General features: G+C 48.1%; 1 protein-coding gene across 28 annotated transcripts in view; it reads right to left on the bottom strand.

The window, feature by feature from the left end:
* The window catches only part of NCAM1 (neural cell adhesion molecule 1), a 328180-nt gene that overhangs the window by 18117 nt on the left and 285920 nt on the right, over positions 1-24143 (bottom strand). For 9 of the 28 annotated variants that reach the window (XM_047752282.1, XM_047752285.1, XM_047752292.1 and 6 more), the window contains 2 exons: positions 22505-22636; positions 2435-2559 (listed from right to left, as the gene is read on the bottom strand). In XM_047752282.1, the coding sequence (XP_047608238.1) occupies positions 2435-2559; positions 22505-22636 (257 nt within the window). Of the gene's footprint in view, positions 1-2434; positions 2560-11102; positions 11106-15146; positions 15189-16798; positions 16847-21273; positions 21289-22504; positions 22637-24143 lie in introns of all 28 variants that reach the window. The other 19 variants (XM_047752286.1, XM_047752297.1, XM_047752271.1 and 16 more) reach the window with 5 other exon arrangements.

Here is a 24143-nt window from a genome sequence, read left to right as displayed (position 1 = left end):
GGCTGTTTGCCTTTTGTCTTCTTTCTCTGAAGGGCTTCTTTCCTTGGCAAATGTTATTACCAAAGACAGAGCCAGAATATAAAGCAAACATTATATATATTACATAATATATATTAATAATGGATAATGATAGTAATATTTAGCAAATATTAGGATTTTGAGATGGAAGAGAGGACTGCTATGGTTGTCTAAGTTAAACATAGCTCAGTGTTTTGTCCCAGTTGTCTCTTTTAAAAAATTTTATTTATTTATTTATTTATTTTTGTCTTTTTAGGGCTGCAGGGACCCAAGCACCACCCTCACCCCTCACGATACAGTCTAGAATCTCAGGGTGACCTTGGAGGTTGACCTGGCACATGGAGGTTCCCAGGCTAGGGGTTGAACCGGAGCAACAGCTGCCAGCCTGCACCATAGCCACAGCAACGCCAGATCGGAGCTGCGTCTATGACCTACGCCACAGCGCCTGGCAATGCCAGATCCTTCACCCACTGAGCGAGGCCAGGGATGGAACCTGCGTCCTCATGGATGCTAGTCAGATTCATTTCTGCTAAGTCATGATGGGAACTCCTTTTTAAAAAAGTTTTTGTAGTTAGGTAGAGCTGATGTATGATGTTGTGTCAATTTCTAGTTGTCTTTTTAAGGTAGACCTGCCTGGCTCCACAGTGGCTCTTCTGGAACCTGTGAGGTGGCCTCGTCCCAGAGGTATTTCCAGCCCCAGCCTGCGCTGCAGGACTGGTGATCACAGTGACCATGTAGAGTTTTCCAAGCATCAGGCACACTGCAGCTCCTCTGCTTATGACTCATCTTTACAACAGCCAACCCCATCTTACCAGCGGGGAAATGGAGGTTATGGAACACTGCGTGACTTATTTGGGTCACACGCTGCTAAGTGGTAAAGCTGGAATTGGACCCCATGTCTGTCTGGACCACATCAGGATAACAGTGGCCAGAGCCACCCCCCTACCACACTGTCCACTTCCGGTGGGTGCTTTGGGGCCACCTGCCATGTCCTTGCATCCTACTCCACAGTGGGGGAGCCATAGCGACTTCTCGGACAGGGACGGTGCTGTCTCTGGGCTGGGCCTTAGGGAAGTCAACTGAGGCTCCTCCTCCTGGGTCAGGCTCATGCCTGGCTTCGCAGTGAAGTAGGAGAGGGCTGAGTGGATGGACAGGGCGGCCCGCCAGCTGAGAAGTGTGCCCGGGAGGGCTCTGTGCTGGCCTGACCCTCCGTACGCCTAGCCAGGTAAGGGCTCCCACAATGGGGGCTGAAGGAAATGTGGGGGGGGGGGAAGGGGGGGAGTAAGTCAGCTCCCTGGGAAATTCTTTCTTGGGGGGCTATTTGAAGAAAGAAAACTCTTCTCCAAGTTATTCTTTTCTACTGGTGAGAATCCTACCAAGAGGCTAATTCTGATGCTCAAACACTGCCTCTTACTCTCTCAGCGACTGGTTGTGGTTGGCAAAGGCAAAGCATCATTCTAAAACCAAAAAAGCTGCTGTACAGCACTGGGAACTATATGTAGTCACTTATGATGGAGCATGATGGGGGCTAATGTGAGAAAAAGCATGTATATATATGTGTGTGTGTGACTGGGTCACTTTGCTGTAAAATTGACAGAACACTGTAAACCAACTATAATGGAAAAAATAAAAATCATTTAAATTGTGACAGTGAAATAAAATAAAACCCAAAAAGGGGGGTAAGCCTCAGTTTAGGGGTATGGGATGACAGGTGAAATGAAATCTTAGCTGGGTGGTGAGCAAGCCAGGAAGAGGCTTAGGGCCAAGTTCACTGGAGAGGATTACAATAGCTCAGGTGGGCTGCACGAGCACTGGTGGGTGGGTGGTGGGTGGGGGAAAGAGCATGGTTTGGGATCTGAGGCCGCCCAGGTGGGAGCTAGGAGCCCAGTCTCTTCTGTCAGACGGCCCTAGATTCAAAACCCTGGCTGCCTGGCTGTGCGAGTCGGGTGGTCCCTGACTGCCTACGTCTCCCTTAACTTCCTCTGTAAAGTGGGGATAAATCTTAAGACCAACTTTGTAGGGTTCTTGGGAGAGAAAATGCCTGTGATCACAGTGCCTGGCCCATAACACACACTTTATCCAAGTGTGATGATTAGATCTCAGTACGTTATTTGCAAAACATATGGGGTGATGGCAAAATCACATTGTAGACAAATTCAAGAAGAAGGAGAACCAGTCACGGTATGGGTTTATCATCACCAAACTCATTTTAGAGGTTATAATACAGTCTCGGCGTGGACATGACCTAAAGGCTGTAGGTCCGTCTTGGAATTTAAAACCCTGACCGGGGACCATGGGCCACTTGCCTCACGCAGAGGCTGCCCCTGTCCGCCCCCCCCCACCCCCGGACTTTGCATGCTGTTCCCCCGACAAGGTGGGCGTCAGGGCTGCATGAAGACTGGAAGAAGCCACTCACCGCTCGGTATTTGACCAGGTAGTGCCTGATGGGGGAGCCGCCGTCGTCCTGCTTGATCAGGTTCACCTTAATGGAGTTGCCATCTTCTCCCATCTGCCCTTCGAGCTTAGGTGCGCTGGGTTCCCCTGAAACAGCCAGGTAATCCGCGTGACATTTTCGTCCACAAGGTGAAAATCCAATCCATCAGAATGGGGTATAGTGATGGGGTGGGGCTGGAATCTTTTCTTGCTTTCTTAGAAATTCAAATGGTTAAAAAGCAATAAATATACAACCTGGAATTCCAGTTATATGCCTCAGACTTCGCTCAAACTCAGAATGCCTTTCGGGACTGTTTTGGAAAACTATCATCCCTACGAGCAAAGTCCTTTAACCATTTTAGAGAGAGAGGCTTCCCTCCCCACACTGTCTTTCACTGGTGCTCGCCTTTTCTTTTAGCTGCTCTTACACCTGCAGATTTAACTTTGATGAACCTGATACATTTTGAGGAACAGCCTGAATAAGGGGAAAGCATAAGCAGTTAAGCAGAAAGTTGACACCCATACAATAAGTGTTCAAAGCAGCCCAGTTTGTTTTCCCTGGATATATGATTCATTTCAGGGGTCTGATCCCTAACGGGGGGTAGAATGATACTGCACTTGTGTGACCAGCTTTGACGAATTCAATTTTATTACTTCGATTCATTAAAATAACAACATTCCAGCTGTAACGAAGTAAAGCACGACTTGCCATAGGCAAGTTTCCCGTAAGTATCCCGCATTTATGGCTCAACTGACTGAGTGATAATCCTTGGTACCTGCTATTAATGGAACGATCATTAAAGTCTTTTTATTTGCGAGGAGAGAGGGGGGAAATGTCTTTTGCATTTCTCAACAGAAAAAAGTCTTTTGTCTTTTGGCAAGAGGACTGTGAATCCAAGGTCGAGAAGAAAGATGAGCTTGTGTGTGACAAACTACCAGGGCTGTGATGGTTCTTCAGTGAGATGCTGATTTACTTTAAGAGAAACTGTTTCATTAGTATATGTTGAAAGCGATGACATGAGAGACCATCTGTTATGACAAGTCAAAATGAAGATTTAAAACACCTGTGGGAACCCTGTACTTCCTGTGGGAACGATCCCTATGTCTCTTGCCTGACCTCAGACAGAAGATTTGGAGAACCTATAAAACGGTTACCTCTGGGTGGGTGGTCCTGGCGTGTTCTCTGGAGGACAGACCCACAGACATGGGTCAGAGGAGCCAGGGAAGGCTCATCACCAGGCTTTGGACCTCATCACCCACACACCTACCGTTGGCCACTTAGGAGAAGGCTGCTGGTAAGTAAGGTCAGTCCAGCCCCGCTCCTCACTCAGCTACTTCTGGACCCTCACAGTGGCTGAGTGACCTGCTTCTCCCTTTGAGACGAGGAGGAACCAGAGAGCGACCAAGCTAGCCAGAGCCCTGCTATGCAGCCTGGGCCAGCAGCATGTACACCTGCTGGAAGCTCCATTAAGAGCATCATGAGGTCATCCGTGTGCACGCATACTAGTCACAGGGCCACATAAATGCTGCAGAGGGAGGATGTGTAATCTTCATGTATTTAGGAAAAGTTGCACTTAATGCTTCCTCAATCAGAATTAAGGAAAAAGAGAAGTGAAAATAAAAGGATAAATGGGCTCCAGGCAAAAATCTGTCCTGTTTTTACACTACTATCTAGCCACTCGCATCAGCTGTTCAGTGGAAAACACTTAAAGAGATTTGGTTTAGATAATGTCAAGGTGTGTAAACGTTTCAAATTCTTTGGGGCCGTTCTTAGACAGGAACTCAATTACGCCTTATACCATTAGAAATACTCAGTGCTAAAAAGAAACTCAATGTGGAGTGTATTTTAGGATAGGGAAGGAGGTCTGTGATGACTCACCAATGCTGAACCATGGAATAGGAGATGCTAGAACTTCACCCATTCTATTGTCTCACTGCATTAGAGTGACCACCTCCTGCTTAGCCTGGGACTTTCCAGGTGTCACACGGTAAGTCCTTTACTCTGGGCAAACCCTTAGGCCCAGGCGAAATGGGAGGTTGGTGACTCTGGGTGAATGAAGACATATTAGTCATCCTAGCTATTGTATTCGGCACTGCAGCACTGCCTCTGGTTGATGGTCTCTTTGCCTGAAGAAGGAGGGATGGAGGTGGCGTCAGTGGCCCTTCCAACACACCCACCAGGCAAGGACCTGGTCCTTCCCCCAAGGCCTCCTAGGAAGGGAAATTGAGATTCTTCCACGGAGGTTGCTCTGCCTGCAATCTCCCTTTCTATTCTCTCTCAGATTGGAGCAATGTGGGTTTCCACGGCTGAATCAATACCACAAAACACTGAACTTGGGGGGAGTGTCTACTCAGAAGAGGGGTCTTCTTGGATGCTGTGAGGATCCCTTTAGAGCTGAATGCTCAGGATGCCACAGAGAGCCCAGAGGGTCTGGTGCCTTGGCTGTCACTGCCTCAAGCTCCACATGGCAAAGTCTCAGGTGCTCCCTAGGGCTCCTTCTCACTCTCACTTCACCGTGACACTGACAGGCACTGTGCTGGGATGTACTATGAAGAACACCCTGGCTACTTTCATGATGCTGTTAAACACAGAACACCAAATCCAGGATGTTCCGTCAATTTTAGGGAGACGCCTCCCAGGATCGACTATTCCATATCCCTTTGGCACAGAGTTGCCCCCTTCTTTTTTAAAAAAATAATTTTTAAAACATTATCTCAAACAAAGCCCTGTCTTTGAAAAGACCCTAAGTGTCTTCAAAGACACATGAACAAAAATCTCACCAAGAAATCCTTGTGGAAACTTCCTGCTCTGATGAAGATAACTCCCCTATCTTTGGATGTGTTTCAGAAAAAATATAGTGGGAATCACATAAAAACCACTAAAAATTAAACCACAGTTAGAACACAGTTCTAACCTTTACAGGGTTAGGACACTACAATTTGCTATCATTTTATCAGACTATCATGTGACTCTAATAATGTAATGCATTCTCATAGAATTTAGAGCATTTTAATTTAATTTTTTGTCTTTTGTCTTTTCTAGGGTCGCACCCACAGCATATGGAGGTTCCCAGGCTAGGGGTCTAATTGGAGGTGTAAACGCCGGCCTACGCCACAGCCACAGCAACACAGGATCTGAGCAATGCTGGATCCTTAATCTACTGAGTGAGGCCAGGGATCGAACCTGCAACCTCATGGTTCCTAGTCGGATTCGTTAACCACTGAGCCACAATGGGAACTCCATTAGAGCATTTTATATTGTATCTTTTAGAGTTCTTTGAATAGGATTCATTCAACAAACACATATTCAGTACCTACCAAGCACCAGGTAGGCATGAAAGTCTCAAAGGTGATTGAGACAAGGTTTTGTTTGCCACATGAAAAACAAATGTAATTATGATCAATTCTTTCAAAAGTGGGGCTGTTATAAGAAACGGAACCCTTTCTATGACAGTATTTCTAAAGGAAGATCCTACTCAGCTAACATCCTAGAGATTTTGGCCAATCTCATTGCTCTGCCAGTTGCTACAAGTACATAAAGATGTGGAAGGGACAATATTTGTTTAATCAATTGTCTCAGTCATCTTCAAATGTTTACTGGAGGCCTTTTAAAAATTTTTATTTTTTTTTCTTTTAAAGATCAGACATGGAGTTAAAGAACTGATTTCCTAAGCCCTCTGCAAAAAAGAATGTTCCAGCCACGCCTGCCAAGGGAGGGGCTGAAGCTGAAGACAAGGGCCTGACGTTCAGCAGGCTCACTGCTTTACTGAACCCATCAGGAGAGGAAATTCTTACAGGGTCCCTGCGTGCACTCTGTGCTGAGATGGCTGCTCTGATGGAAACCATTATAGGTAATTTCAGCAAAACCAATATTGTAATTATTTGTAAATGTTGGTTTGCAATTCAACAGCAATTGGCAAGTTGTTCCAAGAGAACCCCTGCGGTTAATTATACCCTCTGAGTTTAGCTTCAGCCATGAGTCAAAATTTTCCCCCCAAATATTTTATGTAAAGACTAAAACAGTGGTATTTGTAAAAATAAACCTGGTCAATAACAAACAAAGTATCAGGCAGTTCTGGTATTTTCTAGAAGAGTGTAAATCATGTATGTAAGAAAAAACAACAACAACAAAAAAAAGAATGTACTAAAGAGACCACATACAGTCAAAAAATATTATTGGCAGGTCCTATAAATTCCCCTCAGAAACCCTAATTGAAATGTGTATTTCTGGCCACACAGATTGTAGGTTCTTCTTTGTAATTACTGTGCTACTGGGCCCTAAATTCGGAGTCAGCCTCATGTCTTTTCCCCTTGTCAGCAGAAGCCCTCGGATCAGAAAACTACTGCTGGAGATCTGATTTCCACAACAAAAAATCGAGCAAGCCCGGGCCTTGGGACGGCAATCGTGAATTCTGGAAGGAAGATGATAAAAAGCCCAACTACCAAGAGTTGTATGTTCTGGACTGAGACAGGTGGGACCTGGCTTCTGTCTTTGCCCACTGCCTTCTCTCCCATCAGGATCCACCCAGGGTTTGGGGCATCTGAGAAGAAGCCAATGATAGATGCAGGGCTTGGACAAGAATCTTTTACGTTTACTCTCAAACAGGATTGCCTAGCATTATAAATACGGTAAATTTGGTTTATCCTAATGCCTGTTCCCCTTTACCAAGGATTTCTCATAAGCAATCTGAAATGGGTGTATGCCTTTTTGTTAGTTCGTTTAAAAAGTCCAAAATGCAGGATTTAGCTGTTGGGATATGATGCCTATTTGATTTTTCCAGCTCAGGAACATTTCAAAATTACACCAAGAGGTTAGATGTTTGATTGGCCCCTAGGAGACTGGCCAGTTCCCTAAAGGAGTCAGGATCTAGTTATTCAAGTGCTACTTCTCCTTCCTGAGACCAACCTCTTAGCCCTAACATCAAACAAATGAATGTGATCTGCCTACACTCCTGGACCCTCAACTTCTCCCTGATGCTCCTCGGGCAGCCTCCCTGGCTATTCTATCCTGAGGCAGTTTTCCAAAAGCCCCCAAGAGCAGCCGACAGTGCGTGGATGGGCATTGATGTGTCTTGAGCACTGCTCCCCCGAATCAGATCTTTGCGGTAAGGTGGATTTTTTTTTTTTTCTTTTTCTCCAGAGCACTTTCTTCATGGTGCTTAAGGAGTTGCTGTGGCCATGTGACCTGCCTCTTTGCCATCCTCGTCCCTGGCTCCAGGGGAGGCTGGGGTACAGAATGAGCCAGTGTGGGCCCGGCCAGTTTCCCCCTTTCTACAGAACAAGGGTGCTTGACTTCCTGCAGCCAAGCTCACGGAGGCATCCAGTCCACAAATCCTTCCCAGCATCCGCTTTCTCAGGAATTATGACCCTAGATGTCTGCTGGGGGTGGGGCGGGGCGGGGGGAGCGGGGAAGGCATGGCAGCCTCAAGGACAAATTAAGCAGCAACAAATGAACTTTGACAGACTGAACCACAAAAATACCCGTTCCCTTCTCGTGGGTGTCATGAAAACACCCACAGATTAATTGATCAATTATCTTTGAATCATCATCCTAAAAAGAAAATACGACCACGAAGGTATGGCTTGTGGTTATGGGGCTGATCCAGGCTGAGGAAGTTAAAAGACAGAAATAACTGCTATCACCAACAATGAACTCGGCTCCTGCCGCCGAGGCCACGAGGGGGGTCCGAGCCCATCTCCAACACCATGTCATGGCCGTTAGATTCGTGATGAAGAAGGATGAGGCTCCCGGGAGGCTTCAGCCCTCATCCTGGGAAACCCCAGGGACACGGACATGGTCCGAGGCTCCAGGTCCCTATGCACAGGACTTGGGCAGATAACACACCACTGGGCCCCTTCACGCTAGCTTTCTACCCAGCTAAGCACCAGTGCAGGGAATCCTTAGGAGTAAAGGCCATCAGAGCAGAGCCCCTGGTGAAAAGTCTAGGTCGACCTGCCAGAGACGGTGGCAATCCAGACACACGGCTGTAAAAAATCAAGGAGGTGGTGGAAGGAGCGGTTAGTAATGTTTTCAATCTAAGAAGGAAGAGTGGGTGTTAAAGGGTTTAGTTCATCAGAATCAGCTTTTCCTAGTACGAGTCAGTGTCAGTAGCTAAAGAAAAAAAGATCATGATAAACGGGTGGGGAGGGATCCATGCTCAACCGTGCAGCACATGGACCGGGTGGGGCGCAGGGGGTGTCTCGTCACACACATGCGGGCGGGGAGGGAAGTCCCATTTACACAGAGTCCTTGGCAGAGTCAGCGGAGGCGGCGACACCCTGGTGCTAGCAATAAACTTTGGTGTTGGGGGGCTCAGATGTGCACTTTGAGCAAACCCAGTCCTGTGTCCCTGGGCCAGGCGCCTGAGCTTCCTGGCCATGGACCCCCGGCCTGCAGAGCTCTGGGGGCTCAGGGACCAGGTGGCCCGGGTTGCGCGCCTGATGCCCGTGTTCCCCTTCTTCTTATGGATGGAAACTGAAGGTTCACGGAACAACCAGCGTACGCTGAACGCATCCTGGGCCATTTGGGAGGAGGGGGCAGGCAGGGGACAGGGAACAGGGGACTTCATCCACGGTGCGTGTACAATACTGCTCACTTCAACCCTCCTCATTAGATCCAACTCACCTGAAACCCTTACTAAGGCCCAGAGGAACCATCCCTAACTAAGCTTTATTTCTCTCTCCCCTCTAAACCTGATTTTCTCTGGCCTCTCCATTCCCTTGAATTTCATGATGAAAGGCCACTTCCTGCTGCTTGTGGCCCATCTGCGTAATAGCCTTCTGCCTGTCCCTAGCAAACGGCAGGAGAGGGGTGGTTTGATGAGGGGGTTGATCATGCTTCAGAAGGCCACAGGCTCTCAGTGGTTTTTCACTACCGGCCACATTTTTCACTGACAGCCAGGACCACTGCCAAGGTGTGTTTCTAGGGCAACTGAGGGAGACGGCTTCAGCTATTTTTCGCCTTGCTTAAGATGTCTGCAAGAGATGGGACCTCAGAGGTGTGAATTAGCTCCATTCTGAAGCTCAGCACTGCACAGAAATGACCAAACGGGGTCCAACTGGAGCTGCAGCTTCCAGCCTACACCACAGACACAGCAAAGCCAGATCCAATTTGCATCTTCGACCTACACCACAGCTCCCGGCAATGCTGTATTCTTAACCCACTGAGTGAGGCCAGGGATTGAACCCACATCCTCATGGATCCTAGTTGGGTTCATTAACTGCTGAGCCACAATGGGAACTCCCCAAGATGATTTTTTTTTAAAGCTGGGTCCAAGTTATTAGCACAACAGAGGTGCACTGCTTTGGGGAATATCCCTCCTTTATTTCATATGATGCAAGTTGTGTAAATATCTCCTGTTTTGGAAATGAGGAGCCTCCCATCCAAGACCCTGTCCAGGAGTCTGGCTGTAAATGGGACGAAAGTGGGGGGCAGGGGCCATGCCCAGAGGGCTGAGGTCCTCGGGGTGGCCCCTGTGGAGGGTGTGGGGCAGCACATCCAGGGCTCACACATGTGGGGGGCATGGCACACAGGACAGACCAGGGACAGAGCACATGCGAGACGAGCGGCCGATGGTTTTGTTTGTGTGGATGTCGCCCAATCAACTCTCAGAGAAGCGAGGTCGCTGGGGACCCCCCCCTCGCATGCACAGGCGCCCTAGGGGGCAGTTACTGGTGTTAGTTCTGGTTCTGTGATCAGTGCAGCCCGTGTGTGTCTCAGCTTGTGTTGTGAGGTAAACACTTCCAGTTAGGAGGGAATGGCATGCGTGTGACTCCCAGGGCGGGTTTGAATGGGTGTTTGGTTTTACTGGGGGAAGCGATGAGCAGAGGCTTTCTTTTTCCTTCATGGTAAGTGAGACATGTTTCCCCAAGGCTGGGACAGTCAGTATATGAACTAATTACTGTGTCACTCCTCTGTACGTGATTAGGCTACCGTGCTGTTTCCTTGGCTGCAGGGGTCAATCACGGGCTTCCGGACTGCACACAGACCTCCAGTCACGGGAACTGTTAAGTGACTTTGATTTTTCTTCCCTCCTGCCCCAGGGGTGGGGGTGAGGGGAGGGGTCACTTGAAAAGTGACCTCTCGGCCATCACAGCCAAACTGCCCGAATTCCAAATCTCTCATTTCAGAACGTCTTCCATCTACAGGAATTTTGTGAAACACTCTCTTTGGTTTCGAGCATATGGAACCTCTGTGTTGGACACGTTTCCGTCTGTAGGGTGTTCAGGGCTCGGTTTTCACAGAAATGAGATGTTTTAGAGTAATGGTGGTGTCTAGAATGACCGGATGAAGTTAGAGAACAATATTATGGAGCTCATTTACAACACTGCTTGCTGGGAAATAATGTTTATGAACTACCTGGTAAAAATTCCAGGGTGCAAACTGGGCAGCAGTTAATGTGATCTTACTGTACATAGCAGTTTGCATGGCCCGACTTCTCGAAGCAAACTATTACACTGAAGGCTGTCATGGCATGAAACTGTCATGTCAGGCCCATGAAGGATGATGAATTCTGGTTGTGCACTGAAAATAAGAGGAAATCTCTCAAACGGCTTCACTTAAGAAATTGGAGATGGGAAGAAATGAGTGGGTCCTAGGTGCCAGGCCGTGGTCCCAGATTTATTTCACTAATCAGAACAAAGAGCTTTACCTTCTGTTCACCAGCGTGGACGACATCATCAGCACCATGCAAGCCACATGACAAAGTCACATGATACGCACGCACATGATTGGTTGAAAGGAAAGTGGAGGAGATCACATGGAAAATACAAAAAAATTAAAAACTGATGTAAACAATGGGCAGGGAGAAAAATCAACAACCAAATCACAGACTAAATAAAAGGAGAAATTAAATTAAATTAGCAGCACTTCTAGGAAACATTGGGAGGGCAGTAAAACCGCCCGGAAATAGAAGAATAATAAATCATAAGGAGCATTTGGTTAACAACACCAATAAGCATTAGCTTCAGCTGCAACATTGCATATTAATACCACATCAAGGAGCATGTACGCTTGGTTTGAAATGGGGAGGTGTCTCTGTCAGGACCCAGATGCCAAAGCCAATCCAGGAGACTGCTGAAGGAGAAGAAAAAGGCAAGTTATTCTTCACAGATTTCAGAACTGTCTCTGCATCCTTGGGAAACAAGGGTAATGAAACGGAACATGGTCATGAAGGAACAGCCCCGTGAGTTTTAAGGTGCAGACTGTGTGTCCTGTAAGAACAAAATATCACATGATGTTAAGAAAAGTCACGCTACGTTTCCTCTGGCACAGTGAGGAGGGGGCATGAGCTGAGTGAGCTTGGGAGGATGCAGGCCAGGGATCTTTTCTCACTTCCCTATTCATCTACCCTCATTATCCTAGAGGCTCCCATGAAATGCCCAAGCTTGTTCTCTATATCTATAGGTCTGCTGCTTTTTTTGTTGTTATATTCACTAGTTGGTTGTATTTCTTATTTTTACTTTTTATTGCTATTATTTTTAAGATTTGTTTTTTTTTCTTTTTCTTTTTTTTTTTTTTTTTTTTGCTTTTTAGGGCTGCACCCATGGCATATGGAGATTCCCAGGCTAGGGATCTAATCGAAGCCATAGCTGCCGGCCTACACCACAGCCACAGCAATGTCAGATCCTTAATCCACCAAGTTAGGCCAGGGATCGAACCCACAACCTCATGGTTCCTAGTCAGATTCGTTTCCATTGTGCCACGATGGGAACTCTGAGATTTTTATTTTCTCTATTATTGAATGACAATGTTCTGTCAGTTTCTGCCATACAGCAAAGTGACCCATTATACATCTCTACATATTCTTTTTCCCACATTATCTTCTATCATGTTCCATCACAAGTGACTAGATATAGTTCCCTGTGCTATACAGCAGGCTCTCATGGCTTATCCACTCCAAATGCAATAGTTTGCATCTACTAACCCCAAACTCCCAATCCATCCTATTTTGTAGATTCCACTTAAATATAAGTGACATCACCCAGTCTTTCTCTGACTTATTTCCTATCTGTCTTTCTCTGACTTATTTCCTATCTGACTTGGCATGATGGTTACCATTGGGGAGGAGGTACAAACTCTTAGGCATAAAATAAGCTACAAAGAAATATTGTACAACATAGGGAACATAGCCAATATTTTATAATAACTATAAATCAGGTATAGCCTTTGAAATTTGTGAATCACTTTACAGTACACCTGTAACCTATATAATATTGCACAGCAACTACACTTCAATAAAAATAGAATAAAAAAAGGAAAGAGCCATGAAGTAGTATGATAACAATTCCAACAAAATAAAAAAACAAAAAACAAAAGAAGAGGCCAGTGAAGAGAGAGAATGGGTTTCCTTCTGGGGGTTGAGTCAACACTAAAAGGCAGAAACTGAACCTCTGGCTCAATGAGCTAAGAGTCTGATAGTAAACACAGGCTCTGGCATTTGCGGATATAGTTATGTCTTTAGACATGTGGCTGAACGGATAAGACAGGAACCTGATTTTTACAATGCAACCATGAGTTTTCTTGTTTGGATCTGCCTGTATCTCTTCTGTCCTACAGCATCGGACAAATGTTCTATTACAGCTGATTTGTTACCCAATGAATGACCATGTCCTGCCAAAAGGCATTTGGGACTGCCCACCTTAACTTCCACAAGCCAAGGGCGTTTTGATTACTGCTGGTTGGAGCTAAGAGGGAAGGAGGGCAAGTGGCGGTCCCGTGCCACTGTGAGCTGAGAGAGCATTTGCTTCTCACTCTCTGACGCTGCACAGGGTCTGGCGCATTCCAACCAAGGTTGCCTGCAGGGACTGTACACAACTGAGCAGTTGTGCTTTGATGTTTAGGATTCCTATTCATTCATAATTACAGATGGATCAACACACACACACACACACACACACACACACACAAGCAGAAACAGGAGGCATTCTTTATCGTCAGCCCTATTGACTGACTGATGATCGATGGATTTTCGTCTTCTTCCAGCTACCCTGCTATTAGTTTCACAGCAATTCACACGTGTTACAGTCTGCTTTCCGGTTGAGAAATACATTCATGCTAAATAGGCACTGCTGCCCAATCGTGACTGTCTTTCCTTTATCCCAGGATCCACTGGGACCTACAATTTGGGTCAGTAATCAAGTGGTTCAAAACAAACAAACAAAAAGACTCAAACTTCTTCTCTTTGGATGTCATTTTCTCTATGGGAAGATATGCTTAGGTTTAAAAATTAAACACACATCAGGGAAGAAACACCTAATTCCTCCTTAAGGAAAAATCTGGATCCAAGATTAGGTTTTACTTCCAGAGAAGACCAACCAAAGACACCATACATATAACCCGAGATGTGCAAATGCATTGTGTAGCCTTTTCCTGCTATGCTCGGCACACACACACTCACCCAAGCTGCAAAGGGCTGGAGCATGACTGTCAGCAGAAGAAAGGGTGCTGTTAGTTTCATTCCTTTTCCAAATGCAAAGAAACCCATCACCTGAATTCAACCCATGCGAGCCCAGTTCATTGTCGCCTGTTTGTGCTCTGCTGACAATGAAACCTCAAAAGCCCCAAGAATTAAAATGCACTGCAGCACACACGCAGAGAGAACACCAAGAAAGCAGACCCTTAGCTATGTCCTGCAGTAGAAAAAAGAACCATTTCATGCAATGCGCAGAAACTCTTTTCTTCTCTGTTCAATTATGGATCAGAAATTATGGATCCTTGGCCCAGGGAGTGGAGTGGGAATTGTACTTTGCTGTTCTTGCTTTCTACTCTCTGCTCTGACCACTTTAATGAGATGCATGTCATTTCTTCCTGCGTACTTAGAAATGTTCCAAAATCTAAAACCTGCACACAGCGGTGGACATGTACACCATGTACACGCCCCGGTTGACTTGTCAGGAGGTCTAAGCCCCCTTCGGTAGAGCATTATAAAGACTAGCTGCGAACATGCTACACGTTGTGATAAAGTGTCATTTTTCCACGATGGAAAAGATGGTACAGTTTGGTCCTGACTCTACCATTAGGAGATGAATTCCAGAACTTTCAGCTGGCTTCTCAGCACACAAACTTGAGAGAATCTAGTTATGCTTTTTCAGGCTATCACTTTTCTAGCAGGAAGGAGGTGGCTTGGGAGGACAGAAGCCCCTCTCCTTCCCCTGAGGGCTGGAGGTCCACACTTCCTTGCTGTGCAGGAAGCAAAGAAGGCATGTCTTTAGGGAGCCAGGACTTCTTCTTTCCTCACCCTGCACCTGTCCCCGGGCAGCCAGCATCTCCTCTTCTTTCCCTTGTTCTTAATCTTTCAGCTATACTATTTTGGCGTGTGTGTGTGTGTGTGTGTGTGTGTATGCACGCTTCAGAGAGGGAGAGGCAACATGAGCTGGAAAGAAATGCTCTCCTTTTGTCTCCCTGGCGTTTCTCTTATCCTTTTCCATTTTTAACTTGTGGATAAGTGTGGAAGAGTCTCCCCATGCACAGAGTTTTCTTCAAAGAAGCACCCCAGTTTTGGGTGGGGCAGGGTCCATTCTCTTGGCCAGGCAGACAGCATGCTTAGGGAACCACGCCAGGCCCGGCACCTCCGTGCAGGCACAACTGTTGCTTTTAACATCGGGAGAACCAGGACGGCACCTGACCCAGGACTTGGCTCTGCAACAGGCAGCAGTTGGGCCCAGGGCCTAGGGAAGCTAAGCTCGGTACTCACTAGACAGTTCTGTGGTTGGGAAGGCAGGAAGAGGCCAGGTTGCTATGGAAACATGGACAGAAAGGGCACAGAAAGGGGGGAGAATGGAGATAAATTTATACATAAATAAAATAATAAGTATATACATATATGTGTGTGTGTGTGTATATATATTAAGGCATTATTATAAAGAAAAAAAGAGATGGTGGAGGTATCCTCTCATTTCCTCCTTCCCTGACTTATCAATGCCAGCACAGTTATTTTAAAGAGATTATCAGAGAGTTTGCTGACAAGTTACTCTCACGCAGCAAAAATTAACACAACCCTCATTTATTTCTACTATGAATTCTGGCTACTACGTGCTGGGCACTGTGTTTTGTGTTTCTCCTACTTCGTCCTTCCTCTTCACAAATGCCTACAAGGTAGGCAGAAGCTGTCCTTCCTTTGGGAGATAGGAAGTCTGAGGTTCGGGGAGGTGGGGGGACATTCATTCAAGGTCACGGAGTTATGCACGGAAGCAGCAGAGCAGGGATTTGAACCTGGCCCGCAAGCCTGCATTCTTGCTGCCATACTCCACTGCCTGGAAAGCAGTACATGGGGTGGTGGATCTGTTTTCAAGTCACACAGATGCCACAAAGGGCTCTGAGCTTGGGGCTCAAGTCCCCCTGCCCACCCTGAGGCTGCACCGAAGATGCAGGGCTTCTGATGAGCCAAGGGGATGAAGCCAACCAGGTGGCCCTGTCTGCTGCATGATTTGCTGCCCTGGCACATGCTGGCATGACATCTCGGGTCTCACTTTGCTCTTTCCCCCAGAGAGCTGGGCTCAAAACCCCAGACAGTGGGAGGCCTGGGGCTCTCCCTGCCCCTGAGTAGGACTCATGGGAACAAAAGAACAGGGCAGTCCTATGAGATAAGATGGTAAAGGGAGCAAGTAAGCAGGGTGGCAGAGCCTGAGGCTCACCTGGTGACATCACTGCCAGGCTTGGTGGCACTGCTTCCTTCCCCCCCACCCCCAGGTGGGAAAACAGCAGGGTTAACAGTTGGGTTTGTTGGTAGTTGAGGGATGTGGCGGGGGTGGGGGGGGGCAACTACTTCTCCTGTTTTATAAAGGAGAAAAACAAGGCTCCCTTGCAAAGGGTCACATCATTTGCCTAAGTGCCCGCTGCCAGGCACATCTGTAAGCAGACACCGTTTCTTTCCAGCAAATATTTACGAGAAATATGCATTTATGGAGAAAGCCAAAGCTACAGGCCTCACTATCTAATTTCAATGTCTGAATCCAACTGTGCCAATTAAAATGAAGGGTAAAAACACAACACCCCAAACATTTCTTAGGACCCTGCAGAATTGACATTTTTCTTGGAACATTTCTTTGGCTTCTCCAAATAATGAGGCTGCTAACAAAACCCGAGGTCAGGACCGGGGCTGGAATAGCAGGGTATTCTGTCCAGGGCAATGCTGCCCACTCGCCCCCTCTCTGGGGGAGAGCTGGCTCCCCTGAATCTGAGTGGCCCTGTGCCTACTGCTCTTCTCATTGGCTCCTCTAGGCCTCGGTGCTGCTCTCCACTAGCAGAGCCGAATGATCACCTGGTGGAGGAGCTAATATCACGCAGCCCCACCGTGGCTGGCAGAAAGCGACCTGCAGAGAGATGGGTGAAGAAAATGATACTCACTATCTGGGTGAGAGAATGGAACTGGGGTGGAGGAGCTAGCTGGAGCTGCTGAGGAAAGAAAAATGAAGGTGAGCAAAAAAGGGGGAAAGGAGATCACTGAGGCACACAGATCCAGAAGGAAGACGACAGAAGAGACACGTTGGGGGTGTCAGTGGGCGAGGCTGAAACGAGTTACAGTGGGAGGAAAAGCTCCATGCGGGAGAACAGGTGGCTGTGACCCCGCAGAGAGCAGGGCTCTGTGACTTCAAAACCCTACATCTGTGTGCCTGCCAAGGCCCGCAGTTCAGGTAAGGGGCTGGGCCAGGAACAGCTGCAGAGGCCGCCAACCCTGCCTGAAAACAAATAGCCAGTTCAGCAGGACCAGCTGTCTCCATAGGAGCCGATGGTGAGCGGGGAGGGAACCTGGGCCCAGCTTAAGGTGAACCAGGAGAAAAGGAGAACGTGACTTTGGCTCTGGCGTGACAGATCACTTGGTGGGTTTGTACGGAGGCACAGACCTGCAAGACGGCACCTATTTAGAGCAAAACCCCTGTGCCTCACTCTCTGATTTCAACGTCCCAATGAAACAGAAACCACCACCCATGTTTGTGACATGGTGAGGTCAGGATGGTATCACAGCCACCACTGCCCTCCAAACCCACAAAACGTGACTGTCTGCTGTGTGTACAGAGAGCAAAGCAAAGTAACATCCAGCATTCTTCTTGCCCTCCGAGAAAAAGGGGACATTGAAGGGACTGAGACAAACCAAGCACTGCTAGTGAACTTCCTGCATGGAGCACCGTTACGAATGGTGCTTCCAAGATGTTCTGGACACTGAATGGATCTTTAGTCTTTTGTTGGCAAATATGCAAGTTGTCCCATCAACCATCGCAAAACTCAGGCTCCTTTAAGAGCTACCTAAAAATTTGGAACCACAGCCATCGTGTCGCCGACACTGCCTTGATGCTCGTGGTTCAGTCTTTCTTTTACCTTCCAGATGAGGGCCCCCTCAATAAGCCATGCGAGTACAAGGCCACTGGAATCAGAGTAAAGATAGGCTACTGACTCATCATGGTTTTGTGGCCTGGATAATGTGGGCCAAAGTGTTTTTTCTCTTTTATTTTCAGGCTTGAATTGTCTGCATGATTGTCCCTATTATTCTGGCAAATTCTGAGGTTTTATGTGCTTGAACCACCATATATTCCAACGCATTTAACCTCTACTTGCTATGTGTCATCTAGGGGGTGAAATGTGAAAACCAAAATCTCAAGATGCCTCTTTTTTAAAAAAGTAGAGACTTGGAGTTCCTGCTGTAGTGCAGCAGGTGAAGGATCTGGTGCTGTCTATGCAGACAGCTCAGGGGGCTGCTGAGGCGCCAGTTTGATCCTGGTCAGGTGCAGTGGGTTAAGGATTTGGTGTAGGTCACCGCTCAGGCTGGGATTCGATCCCTGGCCTGGGAACTTCCACATGCCATGGATGCATCCATTAAAAAAAAAAAAAAGCGGGGGGGAAGTAGAGACTCACTTAAAATCTTTATACCCTGAAAGAAGTTGACTTTTTTGCTTCCTGGTACAGAAGCAAGTGAAGAAGTAACATTCAGGCAATGACTTTCTGAAGGTGTGTGCTTCAATCATGGAGGAAGAGTCATAACAAATTGTCACCTCATTTCTCTAAGGTTCAGCATCCTGGATAGGGAAGCAACCCCTCCTGGCGCAAACAGGGGTCATGAGCTTTCCACCTAAGGGCTTCTTCACAGCACACAGACGCCTCTTAAAAATACACAAAACAGGGACATTTCCCCAGGTCGGAGGTCTGTGTGTCTGTTTGGAGCCACAGCTTCCTTTGTCTTCATGGAAACCCAGGAAACTCCTAACAGGTAAGCCGTTCTAATCGGATGGCTCCGAAGCAGGGGTCCTTGAGATATTTGTGACCTTGGCTGACTTCACCTACTCATCCTTCCTTTGACATATTCATACCCCAAATGTGGAGGAGTCTATCAAGGAACCATGAAAGCAACCCTAGTATTGAAACACTTCAATGGATTTTGAGTGATGAGCTAGTGGAAGTGTACTGCCTCTCAATCTCCTAGGGCCGGCAGTACCGACTCTGTCCAGGGTGCCACCTCCTGCTGGCCCTGAATGGTCTCCTCCTGGGAACTGAGGGTGTACCCAAGACCCACCTCTCGTGCGGCGGGACCAGGCTGTGCACCCGCGCCCCTAGCGGCACAGAAGGGGAATGCACTGTCCGAGGGCGAGCTGAGCCAGCGTCAGAAACCAAACCCCGGATTCTTGGGCTCCGTGTAAGCCCACAGCTAAGCTGATTTTAAGTTCAGACAAGGACTTCTATTGATTTCAAGGAATGGGAGTGAGGTGTCAGAGAAGGTCCTTCCTAAAACCTGTCCTCACTTTCTACCAGCAGTTAAGAGCGTTTTGTCCCGGCAGTGGGAAAGGCTGGCATCTTCCTTCCACCTGTGTCCGTCTTCAGGATAGTCGAGGCACAAGAGGGTAGCCCTTGGGCTAGGCCCTCACGTCGGCACCTCTAGGAACGAAAGACGGTAACGCCCAGTTTTAGAGAGTGCATAATGTTCCCACGGGGGTGCCACCTCTTGCCCTGCTCAGGTTCTTGAAAAAGTCGTGTTCGTCTCTAAGATTGTTCTCTTCCTCTCAGAGAAATTTGCCTTTTAATTTTTTTTTTTACAGCCACAACCATGGCATGTGGAAGTTCCCAGGCCAGGGATCGAACCCACGCCACAACAGTGACGATGGCTTTTTAATTCTTCAAACTGTAACTTTATTAGGTGATTGAGAACACTGACTTTTCAGGCCATTTGCAACGCCTGCTGCTCAATCATCCACAATCGACTTGGAATGCAGAACTGACCCCACCAGTTTCCAAACGACTTCTGAGAATCTGGGTTAATGATCCATGTTCATACTGGCAGACAACAAGCCACAAAATCTAGAGGTCTCCTTTAAAAAAAATTAAACACTGACTTTTAAAACACAGTATCTGTCATATAAATTCTCACCTTAACAAAGGCTGGGCTGGCAATGAATGAACACTGCTTAGGACCCTTGAAGTTCAAGCCTCAGGACTCAAGCCCCCGTTACTGGTCAGAGACTCAGAAGGAGGCCCCGACCCAGCTGTTCCATCCATAATGGAACCACGCCGGCCTTCACTTACTGATAAAATCCGGAGGAGCAGAAGCCTGAAGACCAGGTTAGAGATCCAAGAGGAAGATGCCTTCATGCCCAGGGCGCCTCCTTTGAGTGCCCTCGGGGCTGAGCAGAGCCGCTGTCAGTCCTACCTGACAACCCCACTCCCCGCCCCACCCACTCCTTCCAGAATCACTTCATTCAGGAACCAACTCTGCTGATACAGTGGATTTAGCACTTGCTCAAAATCTCAGAACGCCTACACCGAGTTACTTTGTTTCTGCTGTTGCTGCAGGATTTCTGAATACACGTGAAAAAGATAAGCTTCCCCAAGTGCCTTTCAAGAGCTAGGGGCTTTGGATGAGAAGAGCGTGCAGCTTCCCGAATACCTTTTCTCCAGGTGACTTCCCTCCACGATACCAAGCTTAACTTGAGAAGAAGCTGGGTCTCGGCGGACGTGAATCGTGGGGCTGTCTACGCCGGCTGAGACCAGGCCGTCGTTCTGCTCCCAGAGCAGCAGGCCTGCTTCCTGTTAGCCCTGCTCCAGGGCCCGCTACTGACAGCTCCCACGCTTAGGGTGTCCTGCTCGGGGACAATCACTCCCCTTCTGCGATCTCGGCAGCAGAGTTACTAAGTAGCTGGTCAGTCTTCCCCAAAGTGAAAATTCGTGCTGCAGTAACCTAGTGCTAAAGCACAGAGGTGACCAGAATTGGGGGTTTAACTGCCCTGAAGGATGTGTCCCCAAGTTCACCTAAGTTCAAGCTGCTCTTTATTTCCAATTGCAGCTGCTGCACGGGGTCTCCCACCCCAGCCTCCCAGAGCTTCCCAGCTACCACCCTGACAGGCAGGAAGGCGAGGGCAGTGAGTCCAGTTATTTTACCTCCTAGAAGCAAATGGGAAAATCCTTCCCGGTTCTTTTGCCCATGAAGAGAGAGATTTTGGATAGAGGGCTGCTGGGCTCTGGTCACTTTTCTGGCACCCTGGCTAAAGGTGAAGCAGTGCTATAGCCTACTCTCCAGAGGCCCTGTGCAGACCTCTGCCGTGCTCGGCGCAGCAAATGTTGCCACAGGGTGATCGTCAAACACAGGAATTAATAAATAAACACAATTTCCAAAGACACAGAAATCGCATGCTCTAAAACAGGACGAGTGTTAGCCTCTTGGAGGAACCTACGGACATTAACGAGAGCACAACTAAACTAAGGTCAGTGTGGTTAGGGCCTGGACGGTACCATCTACTTCAGCCTCTAGGGGACAAAGGGGACCGGAACTAAATTACAAACTAGAACTAGCAGATGTTAAGGCTATAGAAACAGGTAATGAGGTATGAAGAGGCACTTACGTGGAGGAGGGCTATCTGCACATCCCATGGATGGAACACAGACGAAAAGAAAAGACAAGAGACAGACCCAAGAAAAAAAATAAGATGTAAAAGAAATGAATAGGATCCACAGAACACACGGAGCTGGAAACTCAAATTATCAAATTACTTCAAATCCAGAAAGAAGCAATTCCTGTAGGAGGAAGAGGAGACAGGCTCTCTACTTCTGGGAAGAGGTAAGGGGGTCACTTTGCAGGTCTCTGGCTTCAGAGAGAAGAAAGCAAAGGATTCCCCCATGTGGTTTGTTTTTTTTTTTTTTTTTTTTTTTCCCCACACCTGTGGCATCTGGAAGTTCTCTGGGGTAAGGGATCGAACCTGTGCCACAGCAGTGATAATGCTGGGTCCTTAACCTGCTACACCACCAGGGAACTCCCCTGTGTGCTTTTTAATCCCTGGGTCAGAGAGGGCCCAGGATGCTCTGGGAGTCTGTGCTACAGCATCTTCTGCAGCTGGATGTGCTCCCCATCCTCCCAGGGCCGGTCTGCAGAGGCTGGGATTACAACAGGGCTCGACCAGAGCCTGGCCATGTGTGGGGACGGAGGGAAAAGAATGGCAGGCCTGGTTTAAGGAGAGAGGGTGTGCCGAGGCAGACAGAGATACGACCCCAAACGGGACCCTGAGGAAAGGGCTCTCCTGACAGAGGCTGTGAGGGGGCGAAATCCCAGCTGTGTTCCTGGTGCGGGAAGGCAGGAGCAGCAGGGATGTCAGCGGCCTCAGCCGTTCCCCCTCCTTTGCCTTGTGGGGTTTTACTCCTGCTTATATATCCTACAGTGTCTCCATTTTTCTATATAACTTCCTATCTCTGCTGCATCAAAAATCCCACAACTAATTACAGCAACTGTCGTCGCCTTTGCCGTCTTCCTCCAAGTCACCGGTGCTTAGGGCCTTTGTGACTAAAAGCACATCTCCCCCCGCCCCCGCAACGCTGCCCTGATTCTTCCCGATGCCTTAATAACGTGTGTTGGTGGTTATTCTAACAAGCCAGACTGCTCCTAGGACAGTGTCACCCAGCCCTCCAAGAGAGAGAGGACAAAGGGGGATCAGCCACCACTGAGGGCCAGAGACCTAGGAGGTGGGACCACCGTGAGCGAGGCATCTGAAAGACAAAAAGCTGTCATCTGAAGCGTGGATGGGCCAGCTCAGGGTCCCCCCGCCCCTACGGGGAAGAGGCTGAGCTGCCGGCTTTACTTACGGACTGGCTGCGTCTTGAACTCGGAGGCGGCGCTGATCTCGCCTAGGCCCTTGCCGTTGAGGGCCGCCAGTCGGACCGCGTACATCGTCTCGGGCTTCAGGCCCACGATGGTGACAAGGCCCTCCAGGCTGGCTGTGGGGAGAACAGGAAACGGGGTCACAATGGAGGAAAAGCCCCGGTGGAAAACAGCACGGCTGGCCTGCAAAAAAATCAACCTAGAACTATCGCTTGTTTCAGCAACTCCACTCCTGGGTCTCTGCAGCACAGAACTGAAGGCAGGGACTAGAAGTGCTATTTGCACACTCATGGTCACAGTAGCACTGCTACAACAGCTGAAATGTGGAAACCACCCACGTGTCTGCTGACAGATGAATGGATGGAGACAACGTGGTCTGTACACACAATGGAATACTACTCAGCTTTAAAGAGGAATGACATTCTGACACAGCCCAGATGCACCGAGGACATCATGCGACGTGAAATAAGTCAGACGTAAAAGGACAAATACTATACTGTTTCACTTGTGTGAAGTATCCAGAATAGTCAACTATACAGACAGCAAGGAGAATGGGTGGTTGCCAGGGGCTGGGGAAAGGGGATGGGGAGTTAGGGTTTAATGGATCTTGAGTTTAGGATGATGAAAACGTTCTGGTGATGGAGCACTGGTGGTGATGGCTGTACCACAAGTGACTGTACTTAATGCTGCTGAACTGTACCCCTAACAATGGTTAAAAAATCCTAATTTCACCACAATATAAAAAAGTTAACCATGAAAAAAAGCCTGTTGGACAGATGGTAACATGGGATCAACCTGCCACAGAGGTGGTATGAGATTTCAGAGGGAAGTCGGGGAGGGACAAGGGTTGTGTTCTTCTAGCTCTAATCCTGATGACCTGGAAAGTCCTCCCAGCCACCCGCCCCCAGTCCCCCAAGCAGAATGAGTGATGGCAGCTCCCTGGCAGGATGGCTTCTCAGTGAAACTGGGTCGGAAGGTGTCTCTGAATTGCCATGACCCCGTGACCTGGTCCGTTCCCAATGCTACCTTCATTTCCAGGATTAAAAACTTCTACAGAAACAAAACCGACTTCACCGAGTTATTCCAATTAAACCCCTAAGGGAGAGTTAGACATAAATATATTCCATCCTCAAGGAAAGATGATCTGGGCTCAGAAACTTGGAAATGCCGTCATCCAAGTGTCATTTTTCGAATCTTTGGTTTGAAAATATATCAGAGGATTGATTTAAGAGCAGCCCTGACTTGCTGTCTCTGCTGACTTGGTTAGCATCATAATGACACGGCAGCCCCTGAATACACTCAAGCAGGACTGGGTGGAGAGAACCCGCAGCACATGGAACCCAAATACTCAGAGCAGGGGTGGCCCTGACTGCTGGGGTTGTGTCGGCACCTAAGCAGGGCTTCTGCTTGGCCTGTGCTGAGCTGGCTGCGTCCGTCCTGGCACAGTCATGAGAACCAGGTTCTGAAGTACCCAGGGCAGAGGGCCAATGACTCTACGTGAGATGTGGCCACATCCTAATTCTTTGGGGACAGTGACAGTCCTGCAGGATAGGAACACAGACAGGATGGCAGGCGGTGGCATCTGGCATCTCCCAGCAGTGGAGACTGGTGTGTACCCTACCT

Source organism: Phacochoerus africanus, chromosome 11, assembly GCF_016906955.1.
Source record: "Phacochoerus africanus isolate WHEZ1 chromosome 11, ROS_Pafr_v1, whole genome shotgun sequence".
Classification (NCBI taxonomy): domain Eukaryota; kingdom Metazoa; phylum Chordata; class Mammalia; order Artiodactyla; family Suidae; genus Phacochoerus; species Phacochoerus africanus.
The sequence above is the reverse complement of the archived record's forward strand: the minus strand, read 5'-3'. Positions and strand labels throughout refer to the sequence as shown.